At 40.3% G+C, this 16,636-nt stretch overlaps 1 protein-coding gene across 2 annotated transcripts in view; it reads right to left on the reverse strand.

Moving 5' to 3' along the window:
* Positions 1–16,636, reverse strand: part of ERC2 (ELKS/RAB6-interacting/CAST family member 2) — an 887,395-nt gene that overhangs the window by 395,675 nt on the left and 475,084 nt on the right. For both annotated transcript variants that reach the window (XR_011233902.1, XM_069473718.1), the window contains exon 13: positions 8,220–8,355. Coding sequence is in view for 1 of the 2 variants with exons in the window: in XM_069473718.1 (XP_069329819.1) it covers positions 8,220–8,355 (136 nt within the window). In the remaining variant the exon portion in view is untranslated. The remainder of the gene's footprint in view (positions 1–8,219; positions 8,356–16,636) is intronic.

A 16,636-nucleotide genomic window follows, 5' to 3' on the forward strand; every position in this document is an offset into this window, starting at 1 on the left:
ACAACAATATACATCAGGGAAAATAATCCCCATTCAATAAATGGTGCAGGGAAAATTGGATAGCCCCATGTAGAAGACTGAAACAGGATCCATATCTCTCACCACTCACAAAAATTAATTCAAGATGGGTAACAGACTTAAATCTAGGACATGAAACCATAAGGAATCTAGAAGAAAAAGTTGGAAAAACTCTTCTAGATATCGATGTAGGCAAACAATTTATGAAGAAGACCCCAAGGGCAATCGCAGCAAAAATAAATGGGACTTAATTAACTTAAAAAGCTTCTGCACAGCCAAAGGAAAAAATCAACAGAGCAAACAGACAACCTACAGAATGGGAGAAAATATTTGCAGCCAATAAAGGGCTACAAAGAACTCAAGCAAATCAACAACAAAAAATCAAACAACCCCATCAAAAAGTGGGCAAAAGACATGAACAGAAGCTTTTCAAAAGAAGGAAGATAGACTAATGGCCAAAAAACATATGAAAAAATATTCAGTGTCACTAATCATCAGAGAAATGTATATCAAAACCACAAAGAGGTATCACCTAATCCCAGTGAGAATGGCTGTTATCAAAAAGTCCTAAAACAATAGATGCTGGCATGGATGCAGAGAGAAAGGAACATTTACACATTGTTGGTGGGATTGCAAACTAGTACAACCTCTATGGAAAATAGTATGTAGATTCCTCAAAGAACTAAAAGTAGACCTACCATTTGATCTAGCAATTCCACTACTGGTTATTTATCCAAAGGAAAAAAAGTCATTTTATCAAAAAGACCTTCTCACTAGACTTTACTGCAGCACAACTCACAACTGCAAAGAAGTGTAATCAACCCAAGTGCCCATCAATTCATGAGTGGATTAATAAAATGTGGTATATGTATACCATGGAGTACTACTTTGCCATAAAAGAAGTAAATTAATACCTTTTGAAACAATCTGGATGGAACTGGAGACCATTCTCCTATGTAAAGTATTGCAAGAATGGAAAAACAAACTCCACATGTACTCACTATTAAATTAGAACTAACCAATCAATGCTCACGTGCACAAATGGAAGTAAAACTCCACAGAAATCAAGCAAGTGGGAGGGGGAAGGAGGAGATGGGTGAAATCATACCTAACGGGTGGTGCAATGTGCACTATTGGAGTGATGGGCACACTTAAAACTGTGACTCAAGCAGTAAAAGCAATCCATGTAACTAAAACGTTTATACCCCCATAAAATTCTGAAATTAAAAAAAAAATAAAAGAAAATGGCAAAGCAAGTACTAGAACCTAAATAAATATATTTTTTAAAAAATTAACAAATGTATACTTACAACTATGTTGGAATAAAGACAAATATAATCCAGGAAAAAAAAATGCCACACAGTGTCTAAAAAAAAAAGACATGACGTTAAATTCTAACGAAAATTTGAACAAATGTGGATTTTCTTCTAAACCTATGATCGGATGACCTTTCTCATCTTTCCATATGTTGAAAATGATGGCTGAAATGAAGCCTCCCTAAATCACTCTACACCATGCCTACCAAACAGCCATGGAAAACTAGGAACTAAATAAACGTGTTTTGACAATGATGAATCTCTTAACTCTGCTGGTCAGGTTTCTTCTAATGGCAGTACTTAGGTAAGTGTACCATAACACATGAACATAGATCACAGTTAGAGTAACAATTTTAAGCTCAGGGAATTGTAATAAGTGAACTTAACTTAGTGACTTGGAGAGATGAACATATAGATATGAAGCCTAAAAATTGCTGCTTAAGATATATGTGTCCCTCTGCAAAGAAACAACTTAGCCTTGGGAACTTCATAATGAAGTATATGTTTTGCTGAAAGCAATGCATTTTTGAGGTTTATGTTGTTTGTTACACTTCCTCTGTTAGCTGATTCCAACTCTAATTGGAGGAGCAAAGTAAAGGAAGTCCCCTTGGAAAAAAGATACGGATGTACAAGGTTGCACAAATTGAAAAATAAAATTGTCTTTCGAACTTTTTTTTTTTTTAGAACTCTATTAAAAGGACATGAATAAATGGGAACATTCATTTGCTTTTTAAACTGATCACACTTGGGTTTAACCACGGGCAGAGAAGAAACTTTACAGTTCCCTGGAAACCTATAATTTGGAAACGGAAGCACACAAGAACAGACTTTAGTTTTCAGGCAATAAATTGAAGAGAATTCTGCAGACACACAACAGAAAAGGAGTATAAAATATTGGCTTGTGCATTTCTTAGAATGTTAGTTCATTAACTCGATAAGCTACACAGAAAAATGCAGCCAAAATCTACAAAGATGTCCACTGGGGTTTCAAATTGGCATATTTACTCAGCAAGAAATAGCCAGAGGTTGAAAAAAATAATGCATCCCATTCTGGTAATGACGATTTAGTGTGAATCTCCGGAAACACACCTTGCTGAAACATCTCCATGTGGGCTCTGACAGGACACACAGAAGCCCAAAGCCCCAAGGCCAGACATAAATATCATGCTCCGTAATCTGTGTCCTGGGGAAAAGCTCTACAGAATTAACAAGAAAATCACCATCTTTCACATCCACATTTCACACGCAATTCAACATTAACTTGAAAAATGTTTTAATTTTCCTCCTTGTTACCCAAAATGTTTTTTAATGCTTTACTGGAAACTTTCATTGATATAGTGTGTTCTATATCTGTATTACTCATCAGTGTAAAATTGTTGCAAAGGATTTGTTGGGTAATATTTCCCAAAGGTCACTGTCTTCTATGATTAAAAGCTCCATTATCAGACTCTCTGGGAGAAAACTCTAGTAACTGAAGTCTACATAGGTCAGGTACTGTGCTAGGCTCTTTCACAAATCTTATAATATTTACCCACCCAGGGAGGTAGCGATTGTAATCCCTGTTTACAGATGAAAAAAGTAAGGGTCAGAGAGAGTCTGTGTGTTACTCAAGGCCCTGAGCTAGTAGGGCCAGTATTTGAACAGTGGCTGATTCAACTCCATAGCTCTTTCTTTTTGTTTTGTTTTGTTTTCTATTTCAGGATATTATGGAGTACAAACATTTTGGTTACAGCAATAGCACTATTAGGCATCTACCAAAAGGAACAAAGTCATTCTATAATAAAGACATCTGCACTTGAATGTTTATAGCAGCACAATTCACTATCGCAAGGATGTGGAAACAACCCAAGTGCCTGACAATCCATGAGAGGATTAATAAAATATGGTATATGTATACAATAGAATACTACTCAATTATAAAAAACTCCATAGCTCTTTATCTTTCCCTTCCTGTTCCCCTTGTCAATGTCCAAAAAAAATGATTTAAGAAGTTAAATCGAGAACATTCCCTATTCTCACAGATTGTGACAATTCCCTCCAAAAAATAATAATTCAAGGTATATTTAAACAAAAAGAGGACTTAGGACAAATACTACACTGCCACCTCCTTTCGATGGGTCAAGTTGAGCTAAATAGGGTGCATTCTCATCACTTTATTCACACCATGTAAACCCAGTGGGATCACAGTGACAGGCTATCCAATGTGCAGATCCATAGAACGCTTAAAAAATTGAACCAACTTTCTATAAACCATAGATTTCACATAAAAATTCATATTTTATGACTTATCTTAGACAATCAAAAGGTCTCACAACCCTAGGCCCATCTTTATAGCAATGTGCAACCAGAGCGCAGTGGCCCCTACTCCCTTAGATGAGGCAGGGGCTCCTGAATTCCCTTTAGCTCCCTACCACTCTCAATTGTATCTATACACTAAGCCAACCACAGCTGAACTTTTTCATTATGCTTATGCTTATGGGGAAATACTTCCCCAAACCTTGTCTCTTTTGATAGATTGAGTGATTGGCCTCAATTCCTCACCTCTCCTTGTATCTGCCCCCTGACAGTGTTCTCTTCATGAGTACAGTGTACGTTTCCAGTCCTTGACTCAGCCACATGCTTTGCTTTGGCCAACAAAGTAAGGAAGAAACCACAGTGTCAGTTCAAGAAGAGGCCTTATGAGACCTTGAACATTTTTGCTTATTCTCTTGTGCCTCAGCTACTGTCATTAGAAGAGTTTCCCCTGGGTTGCTGATGCCTCTTCAGCCTGAGCCTCAGAATGAACACTTGCAAAAGAGCTACCCTAGCCACACCACAGACATGCAGTGAGTAGCAGAAGTGCTTATCCAAGCCCACCCTTGAGCTGTTGACCCAGTCAGTCAACCTGAAAATCTGTGAGAATAAAGGGGTGGGGAACCTGCAGTCTTGGGGCTACATGTGGCCTTCTGGATTATTGAGTGCAGCCTTTTGACTGAATTCAAATTTTACAGAACAAATCCTTTTAATAAGCGGTATTGTCACTGAGTTCTGGGGTGATTCATTACACAGCATTACGATGACAACTGCTAACTAATACATCTCTACCAAAAATAAAAAATAAAAGGCAGGCTGAAAGAAACAGACATCATCATTTTTCTTACATACAAACCTGTTTCGTATGTTAACAGCCTAGACCCTGAAAACATTTGAGTTTACAATTGCTGTCATAAAACTATAAACTCAAGAACTAAAGAAGGTCAAATTTGTGAGATGTTTCTACCATGACCATATGTCTAGGTTTGACTGAGGTGGGCCAGGTTTTGCCCATTGCCCCTGTATCCTGGTTTGAACAATAAATAACATGGTTACTCAATCGTCATTCAACATTGTCTCTGATGTTCATACCAATTAGTTGAATCTCTTCAAACTCTCCTTTGAAGCCTGATCCAACAGCCATTATTGTTGTAGCAGTACTATATCTGATACTTCTCTGGATGTCATAGCTAATTGGTTGAAATCATGCAGCCAGGGTATCTAATCATTACCAAACACTTATGTAGAATAAACCAAATTTGGCAGGTGTCAATCCCACAACCACCAACCAACCAACCAACCAATCCTAGCTGACTGACACTTAAAGGGTTTAACAGACTAACAGGGAATGCTTAAAACAACAGCAATATTAAAAAAAAATCAAGTGCCTCCAGAAAGTGCTATTTTCAGAAGGCAGTAATTCCTACATACATCTGAGCACATCTGCTTAACAATCCAGGAAAGTGGGAGGTTCGCTCTCTATTAACCTTAACCAGAGACGTTTTCATCAAAATTAATTGTGATTACTTTTTATTGCATTTCAAATGCTATCCTTTATTTGGGGTGGTCAAGAATGCAACTAAGCAATTCCAGACCATGCTATCTTTTATGAATAGGTCTATGAGGTAGTTATCAAGGCCCTTATGAAAATATTGCTATACAAAAGTTCATGGGACAAAACAAGACATTAATTTCCATAGCTAGATGAGTCCTTAGAAAAGAAGAAATTACTATACATAGAAAAGACAAAATCTTTGATGTTCAATGTATATCAGAGTAGAACCATATAAATATCTGTGCATATAATAGACAACTCTTTTTAAAAATGTTTCTTCCACTTTTTCCTTGTTCTTATAACAAAAGTTAATCATTAACACTTATTTTGAGCACAGTACGTGCCAAGTAAAATTCTAAATTCTTTGAATGCATTGACTCTTCAACTCTCACAACAACTCTGGAGTAGACGCAATTATCATTCCTGTTTTACAGATGAGGAAACTGAAGCTCAAGGAGGTTAAGTAACCTTCCCATGGACACTCAGTGAATTCTAAAGCTTAGAATGAAACCCAGGCATTCTAGCTCTTGAGTCCCTTACAGAAAGATAATAACAACACTTACCTCACTGGAAATTGCCACCACAATCAACTGGCCTTAATGTTTTGTGCCCTCACTGAGTCTTGCTATATCCAACCTCTGTTCCTTTTCTGACAGTTCTAGTACATGGAGGGCCTTCTTTACTGCCCTGTCTCTCCCATGTCAAAGTCATTCAGCTCAAATGCCACCTGATCCACCAAGACTCTCTGCCATCCCATAGTGTTCTTGCCTTCCTGATTCTTCAGAATTCTCATCATCTAAAGATACTCAGATCTAGGTTTCAGTCCTGGCTCTACCACTATTGGACAAGTTATTCTGTCTCTCAGAGCCTTTTTCTCATATATCGAATGGGATAATAATAGCTAACAGACCCCATATGATGGCTGCAGTGGATCTCTATAGTTTTGTCTGCACAGAACCCCTGCCAGGAATAGAACTCCTTTCATTCTTGTGGAAGCCACCTATCTGCATTCTTGGCCCATTGGATTCAGGTGAAGCTGGTCCCTTTTCCCTAGGCTCCAGGTAATCGTATAACCTAACTGTGGCCTGGCCAATTTATACATTCTGTCCTTGAACTTTTGCTAGATCTACTAAATAAGAGCCATTCTCCTTCCCCCAGGGTGACTGCAATCTTAGAATGCAGTCTAGCTGCTGGTGGCCGTCCACTGTGCACAGGCTTCCTGGGAATCAAGGCAACAAGGAGCAAAGCACATCTGCAGGAGGCTGGAAACAGATTCCTGATGCCATTGTGGGAATATCTGAGTCCAGTCAGGTCGAAAGTCCACTCCTGGCCTTCTCAGTTAATTTAGCCAACTGATTTCCTCTCTTGCTTCGTTCAGATTAAGTGTGTTCCTGTCACTTGCACATAAGAATCCTAACTAACCTAGCTGACATAAGAGTTAAATGAAATAACAGCCACCATAAACTACATAGCCCAAGCTGGGCATGGTGACACATACCTGTGGTCCCACCTATGCTGGAGACTGAGCCAGGAGGACCACTTGAGCCCAGGAGGTCCAGATCAGCCTGGACAATGTAATGAGACCCCCAGCTCAACAACAAAAAAAGTACATAGCACAGCACCCAGCATATTGAAACATTCAATAAATGACACCTACCACTGTTATTGTTCCTCTGCATTAGTTTCTTGGAGGTAGGAAGACCTAGAGTCAGGTCTACCTCCACCTTCTATTATGGTATCACTTCATAACTTTTCTGAGACTCTAGTTTCACCATATGTAAAATTACCAACATTGCTGTAAGAAATAAATGAGAATATATGTCTGGTAAGACAGTGAAATGTTCTGCAAATTTTACTTATTATTATCTTAGTCTTTTGGCTCCAATGTAACATCTCCTATGACAGATGGGAAAACTTAAGACTCAAAACTCTGGGACGTGAATTGCCAAGAGCATTGAGGAAGCTGTGGACTCAAATAAGTTACCAGTCCATGCTAAGGTGGGACCACAACTTAACAGGGGACCTGACCCTAGTATTGTGCTACTCAGTCAATACTCTAAGTCGAGCATCAATGTAAGGAGGGCTTGAGTGGTACCAGAAGGCATGTCCAAGACACAAAGAAAAAACGAAACTAATATTGACTAAGTAACTCCCATATGCCATGTCCTATGCAAGGTATTTCCTTATATTTCCTACTCTGGAATAATTATTTATTTCTCTTTTGGCCAATTAAAAAGATGAACTATGAGTACATATTGAAATTATCTAACTTCTTCTATCTCCAAGGAGGAAACCTAATATATAACTGGAGAAAGACACTAATTAATAAGCAAAATTTAACATGAACTCTAGCCAACTCGAACTGCTCTGTTTAAAGGCACCATGGAATAAATAAAGGAACTTCAAAGCAAATGCCCTGTTCTAGCTTGAATGTTTTATTGAGCATATGGGGAGAGCTCCTTGACCAAAAATAAGGATAGTTAATGAGGAAAAACTGGTGTTTTCAGTCGGTTGGCTGGTTTCTGAGATAGAGCTGTCCATGGAGAGATAACTATGTTCACAGAGAAGACAGAATAATGATCTGTCTCAGAGCCTCAGAGTCTTGAACAAAACAAAACCAGTTTTGTAAACTGTCTGAGATGCATCCTTTTCCAAATACCTTCTGTGATAATGCACACACATTTCCCTTCTACTAACCCCTAAACCACTTAAATATAAATGGGAAAGGAAGACATTTCTGTTTTAAGCTTCTTGCCGACTCTATGAATGCAGCCCTTACCTTTGAAAGTGAAGTCCAGGAACCAGGAGATTCTGTGCAGCATTTCTAGGCTCTACTGTAATCAGCTTTCCTTGGGCATCATTTTGAAAATGATGCTCCACACTTGGAGAGATCTATGAGGCTCCCTGGGAGTACACAGTTAGTGCTAGACTCAGGCAAGTCCACCATTTCTGTGCAAATTTTCCTGCACCAATGGCTACATTTCTGAAACAGACAATCTCCAATTATTTATGGATTGAAAGGAAAAGCCTAGGCTCACCTGCAAATGCTGTGAGTTGTCAGCCATGCTATCTTCTCGCCTGCGGACTTCTTCCAACAACTGAGCGTTCTTCTTCTTTTCCAACTGTTGATTGTGCTTGAGGTTGGCCACCTTCTTATTCTGATCCTTCATATGCCTGAGAAAAGTCAGCACAACTTGGTTAAATTCAACCACTGGAAGATCATATCTTATAACAATAGACTCCAGAAATACTAAGCACAGAATATCTAGATACGGGCTCAGGAAACAGGTGAAACCCCAGAATATTCCATTCATTCAAACACAAATATTTCTTGGGCACCCACTTAATTCCAGGTGCCAGGATGGCACCGGGGCTGCAGTGGTGGATGAGACAGGTATAGTCTTCACCCTCCATGGAGCTTAGAGTCCAATGGGCAAGACGGATAAGCACCAAGGAGACCCAACTTAGGTATCCTGATGTTGAAGGAAACAAATGTTCATAGCATGCTGTGAGAGATGATGATGCACATGTGTGGACAGGTGGTGGGTGGAAGGAGATGACTTCAGACACTGTGGCCACGGAAGGCCTCCCTAAAGAAGTGAGACTATGGTTGAGAGTAGAAAGAGCCAACCAAGAGAAATGCCAGTGGAGGAGCTCCCCAGGTAGAGAAAACAACACGTGTAACTTCTGAGGTAGGAAAGAAGGAACTGGAAAGTGGCAGTGAGGCTACCCACGGTGGGGGAGGGAGCAGAGGAGGAGATGGGACTGCACAGGTAGGGGGCGCAGGCATGCAGGGCCTGCAGTCCATTGTGGGGCATTTATTTTCTCCTAAGCGGTTGCTGTTCTAATTATTATTATTCTTTTGGATCATTTTCTTATTCTGAGATCATAATCCATTACTTTGATTTTAAAATAACAATTACAAGGCTCCGATCAAATACATTGTCATCACTTAGCTCAAACAGAATAACAGTTTGGCTAATCATAATGTTAAACAAAGCTCTGGGGTTTGGAGTAAAAGTTCTTAATGAATCTATAGAATGTCAAAGTGCAAAATCATAAAGTGATCAAGCGGGTAAAAGACTAAGGATAAAGAACGGGTTAAAAAAAAAAATGGGAGTTACAAGCTTAATGTGGACTATTTCACCAGCAGCGTTTAGCAAAACATTCCACAGATTTAGGCAACCATGTCCACAGCAGCTGTTATAAATCTAATTCAACACATAAGGAGGTGGGAGGGGAGTACAGAGGGCTAGGAGCAGTGACCAAAGGAGGACAGCTGAGGGACAGAATCATCTGGGGACCCTTCTAATCCATCTAATCCCTTCACTCGCTCTCCCCAACATTGCTCCGTCAGCCATTACTGAGTCCTGACTCCCAAAACAGCCATATTGAGAATCACTGCTCTTTTGAAAATATAAACAAGAACTAGATGATAAACAACAAACATGTCAAATTGAAACAATTTAAAATCACATGAAAACGGCTCTCCATAAGAAACTTTCATTTCTAGTCCTCATAAAATTATGTACTCCCCTACTCTCTCCCACACCAAGAAAATGAAGTTCAAGAGAATTGTTTGTTTAGTCGAATGGTATCAGGAATCCTGTTAATAAAAATATTCCATGCCTGTTGTCCCAGCTACTCAGGAGGCTGGGCCAGCAGGATCACTTGAGTCCAGGAGTTCGAGTCCAGCCTGGTCAAATAATGAGACTCCACTTCTAAAAAAGAAAAATATTCCGAGCACATCGGCTTCTTATGACTATTTATAGTACCAATTGAAGCAGTGATTTAAATATTCTTGGTGGCACTTATAGGAGGATATAGATAAAATAGAATAACCATCTCCTTAGTCATTATTTGGATTGTATAATTTTTATCTGATAATTCCCCATTTTGCCTGATATAGCAACATACACATATGAAACCACCAAGTCAAGGCTACATGCTAATCTACTTTTAGAAGATTATCTTTTGGTTACCATAAAGATGTTAAGAATGATCTCTCACGTTCTAAGTGAATGAGTATATAGTACTTCCGAAGCTCATACTAACCTGGGGCAAGCATATTTTCCAATTCCTTAGGAAATAAGGCCAGCAACTCAGTAACAGGATGTGATGGAAAGGTCAGTATGATTAGTGTGATTGTTTAATTAGAGGACATTTTTATAAAGAAATACTTTTTATTGCTTAAAAGCATACCATTAAATAGGACCAACTGCTAAACGTTTCCCTCTCTCACCAAGTACCAGTGATAAATACAATATATTATTATTACAAACATCATTTGCATACTGAAAGAACTCCCACAAAGTTCTCAGAGCAGTCTGAACAGACAGACCTCACTTTCAAGGATACTGCAATGTTTTTTCAACCCAAAAGAAAAAACAAATGCCAAACTCATGTGTCCCAACCTGGTTAAGCATTAGTGGCTAAGAAAAATGGGGAACTGAAGTTCTGACACTGTGATGGAAGCCTATCTCCAGCATTCTCCAACCCCTCCTTCAAATACACCCTTATTTAAGACACTAGTGGTTGAAACAGAAAAATGGGTTGTGGATGGCACTGCTTAGGACTTGGGCCAAGGTGATGAGACCAATCATATTGTCTTTGTACACGAGACCATCAATAGGTACAGATAGAGTATGCACACTCCCCTGTAGTACTGCCATGGTTTTCAAAGATGTTTCTAGCAATCAAAGCCTTTATTCTAATAAAAGCTTACTTGAAAGTCAAAAAGGAAAAACAGAATTGCTGTGGCAGAGGTAGAAAAGAGGCAAAGTCGGGGTGGGGAACAGGTGAGCAGAGCCTCAGCTACTAGACAACCCCTCTCTCAGGTGTCCATCAGGGAAGCCCTGAGGCTACCTGAAGCATGAGGTAAAATGGCAATTTATGAGAGAGGCAGGTAGAGGAGTCGTGAAATTTAAAAGTACTAGATCCGTTGGAGAAGAGAAAATGCCCCCATGGATGCTCAGTGAGAAAATGACCACAGTGATTTTTGCTAGTAACAACTTCAGCATTTCCAAGAATAAAATCTGTAAGTGACCTATCAGTCTCCACATCGTCCCCCCCTCACCTGTAGAAGCATACCCACACTGAATAAATCAGGAAGCTCTCAGCTGGCTCCAAAATCTGGAATATAGGGCCCCTGGGGGTACAGAGTGCAACACCTTCTTGCTATCCTGCCCCAGCAGAAAGTGTCGCTCTTTCCCAAACTCCCACCCACTTGGCAACTCGGGCAGTTTCAAGGCTCTGTCAGGACTGACCTGATCCACGCTCAGGAAAAATGTCTCTTTGGAGTGAATTTTTTTCTCCAAGAAAACAGTATTAAATATATCCAAGACATAAATTTTAAAAAGATAAGAATTATGAGAGGAAAGGTATTTGGAAAATAAGTTGGTAAGATCAGTTTTCAATGTTTAACTTAAATTGACCAGTTTATAACAGTTTCCAAAAGCAAGTTATATCACTTTCAAAATTCAGCCATTATTAAGGAATCTGGATTAAATTAAAAACCTCCAACAGGTGTCAAGGTCAACAATGGCAACCATATTAAATATGAATGTCAGAGAGAACAGAATCCTGTTTTTTTTCATTAGAATAGTCTGTCAAATTAAAATTGGAATGCATTCTCAAACTTGCTGGTGAGAATGTGCCAACCTTTGAGGCCCCTAGAATTACACAGGTAGGAGTACAGGACAGGAGATGCATATGTTTCTCCAAGGACGTGTGTACATTTGCAAAAAAAAAAAAAAAAAAAAAAGGATAAAACCAAAATTTCTCTTCTTTTAAAGTCTCAACAGAAACAAAAAGACGCCTTTTTTTAACATTTGCTCTCAAAAACTTAAAAGATTGACAATATTCATCGTTGAGAGGATGCATTATCCGGCTCTCTCATATGTGGCTAAGAGAAGTGTAATTAACAAAAGCACTTTTGGAAATCAATTTGGCAATATGCACCAAAGTGCACATACCTTTTGCCCAAGCAAACTTTTCTTCTAGGAAAGCAGTCGACAAAAATTCTTGCACACATGCACAAATGCATGTGTACAAACATTTTCATTACAACTGTAAAAGTGAAAATTTGAAAATTGCCTAACTGTCCATCAGAAGGAAACTGACTGAAGAAATTAAGTATATTCATAGTATAGATTCAGGCTAGCTAAAAAGATTAAGAAAAAATGAAGTACGGATATGGAAAAACCTTCAAGATACATTGTTAACTGAAAAAGAAAGCAGGTAGCAGAATAATATGAATCATAAATATGGTCTGATCTTAAGTTGAAATATGAAAGCCTATTTGGATGAATATTTACACACATGCAAGTAAATGGAAACTCCTGGAAACCCCACACCAGTCTATAAACAATAGTTACCTAAGGGAAAAAAAAAAACAAACAATGATTACCAATAAGGAAAAGATTGGAATTGGGGAAGAAGCGGAACTTCAATTTTTACTGTATGCATTTGTGTGTGTGTGTGTGTGAGAGAGAGAGAGAGAGAGAGAATAGGGTATAAATACATACAGATGCACAGATAAGTGCACAAGTCAAAGATTTTTGACCAAGCAAAATATAGAACATTGCCAATGATGACATGGAAAAAAAAAGAAAAAAATATATATAGAACATTGCCACCATCCAGCCTCACGTCCCTTCCCCCTGCCCAGAAGTAATCACTATTCTAACTTTTATCTATACGGTTTTATTTTGCCTGTTCTTGCCTTTCATGTACATAGAATCATGCAGCATATATCCTTTTGTGTCTGACTTCTTTCACTCAGCATAAGGGGTTAAGATTCACGCATATTGTTATGCATATCAGTTCATTCCTTCCTATTGCTGGGTAGTATTCCATTATATGAATATATTAATACTATAGTTTGATTAGCTATTCTGTTGTTAATGGATATTTGGGATGGTTCACTTTTTTTTTTTTTTTTTTTACTGTTAAGAATAAAGCTGCAATGAACATTCTAATATTAACCTTTTTGCGGGCATATGCTTTCATTTCTCTTGTATAAATGAGGTAGATGTATGTTTAACTGCGAGTATAAAATGGTACCACCCATGGAAGACTGTTTCTGGGCCATATGCATCTCCCAGGAGCACCTGCAGTGCAGTGGCTGATAGCATAAACTTTGCAGCCAGACTGCATGGGCTCCCATCAGAAGTCTGCCATTTCTAACTATGTGACCATGGGCAAGTTTCTTAACCTCTCTGTCCCTCAGCTTCTTCACATGTAAAATGGGAATAATAACTGAATCTAAGTCAAAGGGTGATTGTGAAGGGTTGATGAGTTAGAGTTAACACTGGTAAAATGCTTAGAACAGACCACAGCATGTTCACTGTTTCACTCTTTGCTCACAAAAGAATGTAATCATGTCTTGTGCAATATATTGCACACATATTTAGTGTCTTGTTTCCCATACCAGAACAGCAGGCATTTCAAATACTAAAACAATGGACTTTGGAATGCATTATTAAATGCTTGTTGTCGCACATTTAGCTTCAACTTGTGCTTTCCTTAATAATAGCAAGAGTTACATTTCTGGTAGGTTATCCTAATGGAAGCATTGCAGGAAGATCATGACAAGCCTAGGGAAGTAAGCTGGGATCCCGAGACGACTGCCCAAGTAGATGGGCCACACACACACACACACACACACACACACACAATGGAAGCTGACAATGCATATTACATGTAGAATTTCCAATAATAGACGCTTTTACTTTTAAATGCTGAGATGATTCCATTTTTTAATGCTTGTAAATACCATTCAGTACTTCAGCAAAGCTATAAATTTCAGAAAGCTACCATAAATATTGTAAAGATATTTTTATAGCAAATATAAGTGTGCTAAATGTCATGAGCGTGATATCCCTTCCTGGAAGAGAAAGGATCTGGCCTGTTGTAGCTACTTGAATCCAACTCTCTTTCCAGCAAAGAGCCAAGAGCCAGGTCAAGGTCTGGGGAGTTAGTTCCAGAGCCAAATCTCTTGGACTTTGCATCTTGAAGCAGCCTCCCAAGAGCAGCTCGACTGGCCACTGGCTTTGATGACGGTCTGCTGCTTAAGTCTTTGTGTAAACCCTTCAATGGGATGCCCAAGCCCATCTCCCCAAGTTTTCAGTCTTGGCTTCCTTCCCTGCTTTAGGCCCCCTGCCCTCCCTACTGACAGTACTTGCTTGCTGGAGGTGACCACCATCCTGTCTTCCGCCTCCTCTGTGGTGCTGGCAGCCACACATGAACCCAGAGACAAGGCCACCGTCAGTTATAGCACATAATGGCAACACACCTTTAAAAAGACATCATTTTATCACTCACCAGGCCAGCAGGATATACCCAGAACCTAATAACAAAGCTGAAGAAAGTAAGTGTTAAAGGAAAGGGAGTGTTCAGATTTGAAAACTTGAGAAGTAGAGCTTCTCAGAGGCAAAGAGCATTGCAGCCTCATGCAATATTGTGCACACCTTGCAGGATCAGGCCCCCCCAGCAAAACCTTCCCTGGAGGAAATGATCCTATCAGGCTATTCCTTGCTCAGCCTGACGAAATGATTCAATCATTTTGAGACCCATGGGTTGAAGGGCAATACAGTAAGATGCTCCAGACCAAGGACTTTGTTGCCAGATCGGCTGCATCCTCATTGCAGCGGCATCCTTTACCAACACTGTGACCCTGGCCAAATCATCTTACTGAGGGTGGGGCATTACATGATTTAATAAACCTAATCCTCTTAAACAGTCCTACGCACACTGTGAGTGCTTTATAAATATCAGCCCGATTCCCCTGCCCCAAACCCTCCTCTAGAGCACATATCCACACTCCTTACCTTCACCTTTGACCTTCCCACCCAAGCCAGGGAGACCTTGGAAACAATCTTAGGTGACACTGCAGAAGGTCACAATTAGCAAAAGAAAAATTTATTTTCCTTGTGGATATTTCACTCCGGGGAGAGGTTCTGAAGGGCTGACATCCTCCAAATGTTCTCCCTCATTCTGACCCTAAAGAACCCTTTCTCCCAAATATCGACTACATACACCTCAAATGTGAATGGAACCCAGTGACAAAGAGCTGAAGCTAGGAGGTGATGGGAATCTATTCAGGAAAACCCCAGGTATGGAAAGCAGAGAAGGCTGGGGTGATGGCTAATGCCCCCCTTCTCCCTCCAGATGGATCTGATAGGATGGATACGAGCCCATAGAAAACTCAAAGGGAAAACGCAAGGCCTATTTCTCACCCTCCTCGGGACTCAATGTTCAATCCAGGGGCATCTAATATTAATAGTAAGATGCTCTTCCTAGCAAGCAGCCCACACACAGTTGCAAGGGTCAGGTGATTAACTAACATGCCTGGCTCTGATTTACTATTTACCAAATAAATTTCTTATCGTTTGTCCTCCTATCTAGGTCTGGTGACCCAGAGAGCAGAGGGTGACCATGCAGGTCTGAGAATGGTAGCCCTGGGATGGTTACTTTTCTCATTGTCAAGCACTAAATGTGTTGTCTCGCTGTACATCCCTCTCACTGTAGACTGCACTACATGCTCAGGCTTCTCAGCCCACATGGTTGAAGGCTGTGGTGGATTCACTTCCAGGAGGGCCCAAAGCAGGGTTCCCCTGTGCCATCTGTGCCTGCCCAGCAAGTATCCCCTGCTTCGGTACGTTGTGGCTCCATATATCCGCCGGTGCCTCAATGCCCTGCCCAAAGCAGCAGTGCAGGAGGACAGACAGGGAAACAGGGAGTGCAGACCCCTCTTCTCCATCACTCCTGCTACCACAGTAGCTCAAGTCACCACCACTCCCTGCCTGCACCACGATGCTCTTCTCTCCTCCCGGGTCTCCCTGCTTCCACTCTCGCTTCCCTTTTAATCTATTATCCACTCAGCAGCAAGAGCAAGTCTTTCAAAACAAGTCAGACCATGCACTTCTTGGCATATAATCCTCCGATAGCTTTCCATTTCCCAAAGAGCAAAATCACAGATTTGTGGACTTATACCAGCCAGTCTCATTCCATCCCATTCTCACCTTTAGCCCCAGAATCCAGAATCCAGTCTTTCAGTCCTTAGAGCACACCAACTCCTTCCCACCCGGGGCCACAGGCACAGACTGTTCTCTTTGTCTGGGACTGCTCTCCACAGCCACCATCCCTCCCACAGCTGCCCTTCATCCTTGGGGCTCAGCTAAAGAACTGCCTCCTCAGAGGGCCCTTTTCTGAGCATCAAATCCAAGGATGCCTCCTCCCCTGAAAACCTCTGTGCCTGCACCCTGTGCACTTGCCTCACAGCACTCAGCACAACTTGCGATCATACATGTATTTGCATTTTGAATTGCTCTGGGATCATCTTACCACCAGACAGGCACGACTGCCAGGACAGAGTCCATCCCTAGGGTGTTGTTCACCAGAGTGAAGGAATGACTCTCAACCACATCCTCTCTGGCTCAGGCTACCATCATCT

The sequence above is a fragment of the Eulemur rufifrons genome, chromosome 7 (assembly GCF_041146395.1).
Source record: "Eulemur rufifrons isolate Redbay chromosome 7, OSU_ERuf_1, whole genome shotgun sequence".
NCBI classification, from domain to species: domain Eukaryota; kingdom Metazoa; phylum Chordata; class Mammalia; order Primates; family Lemuridae; genus Eulemur; species Eulemur rufifrons.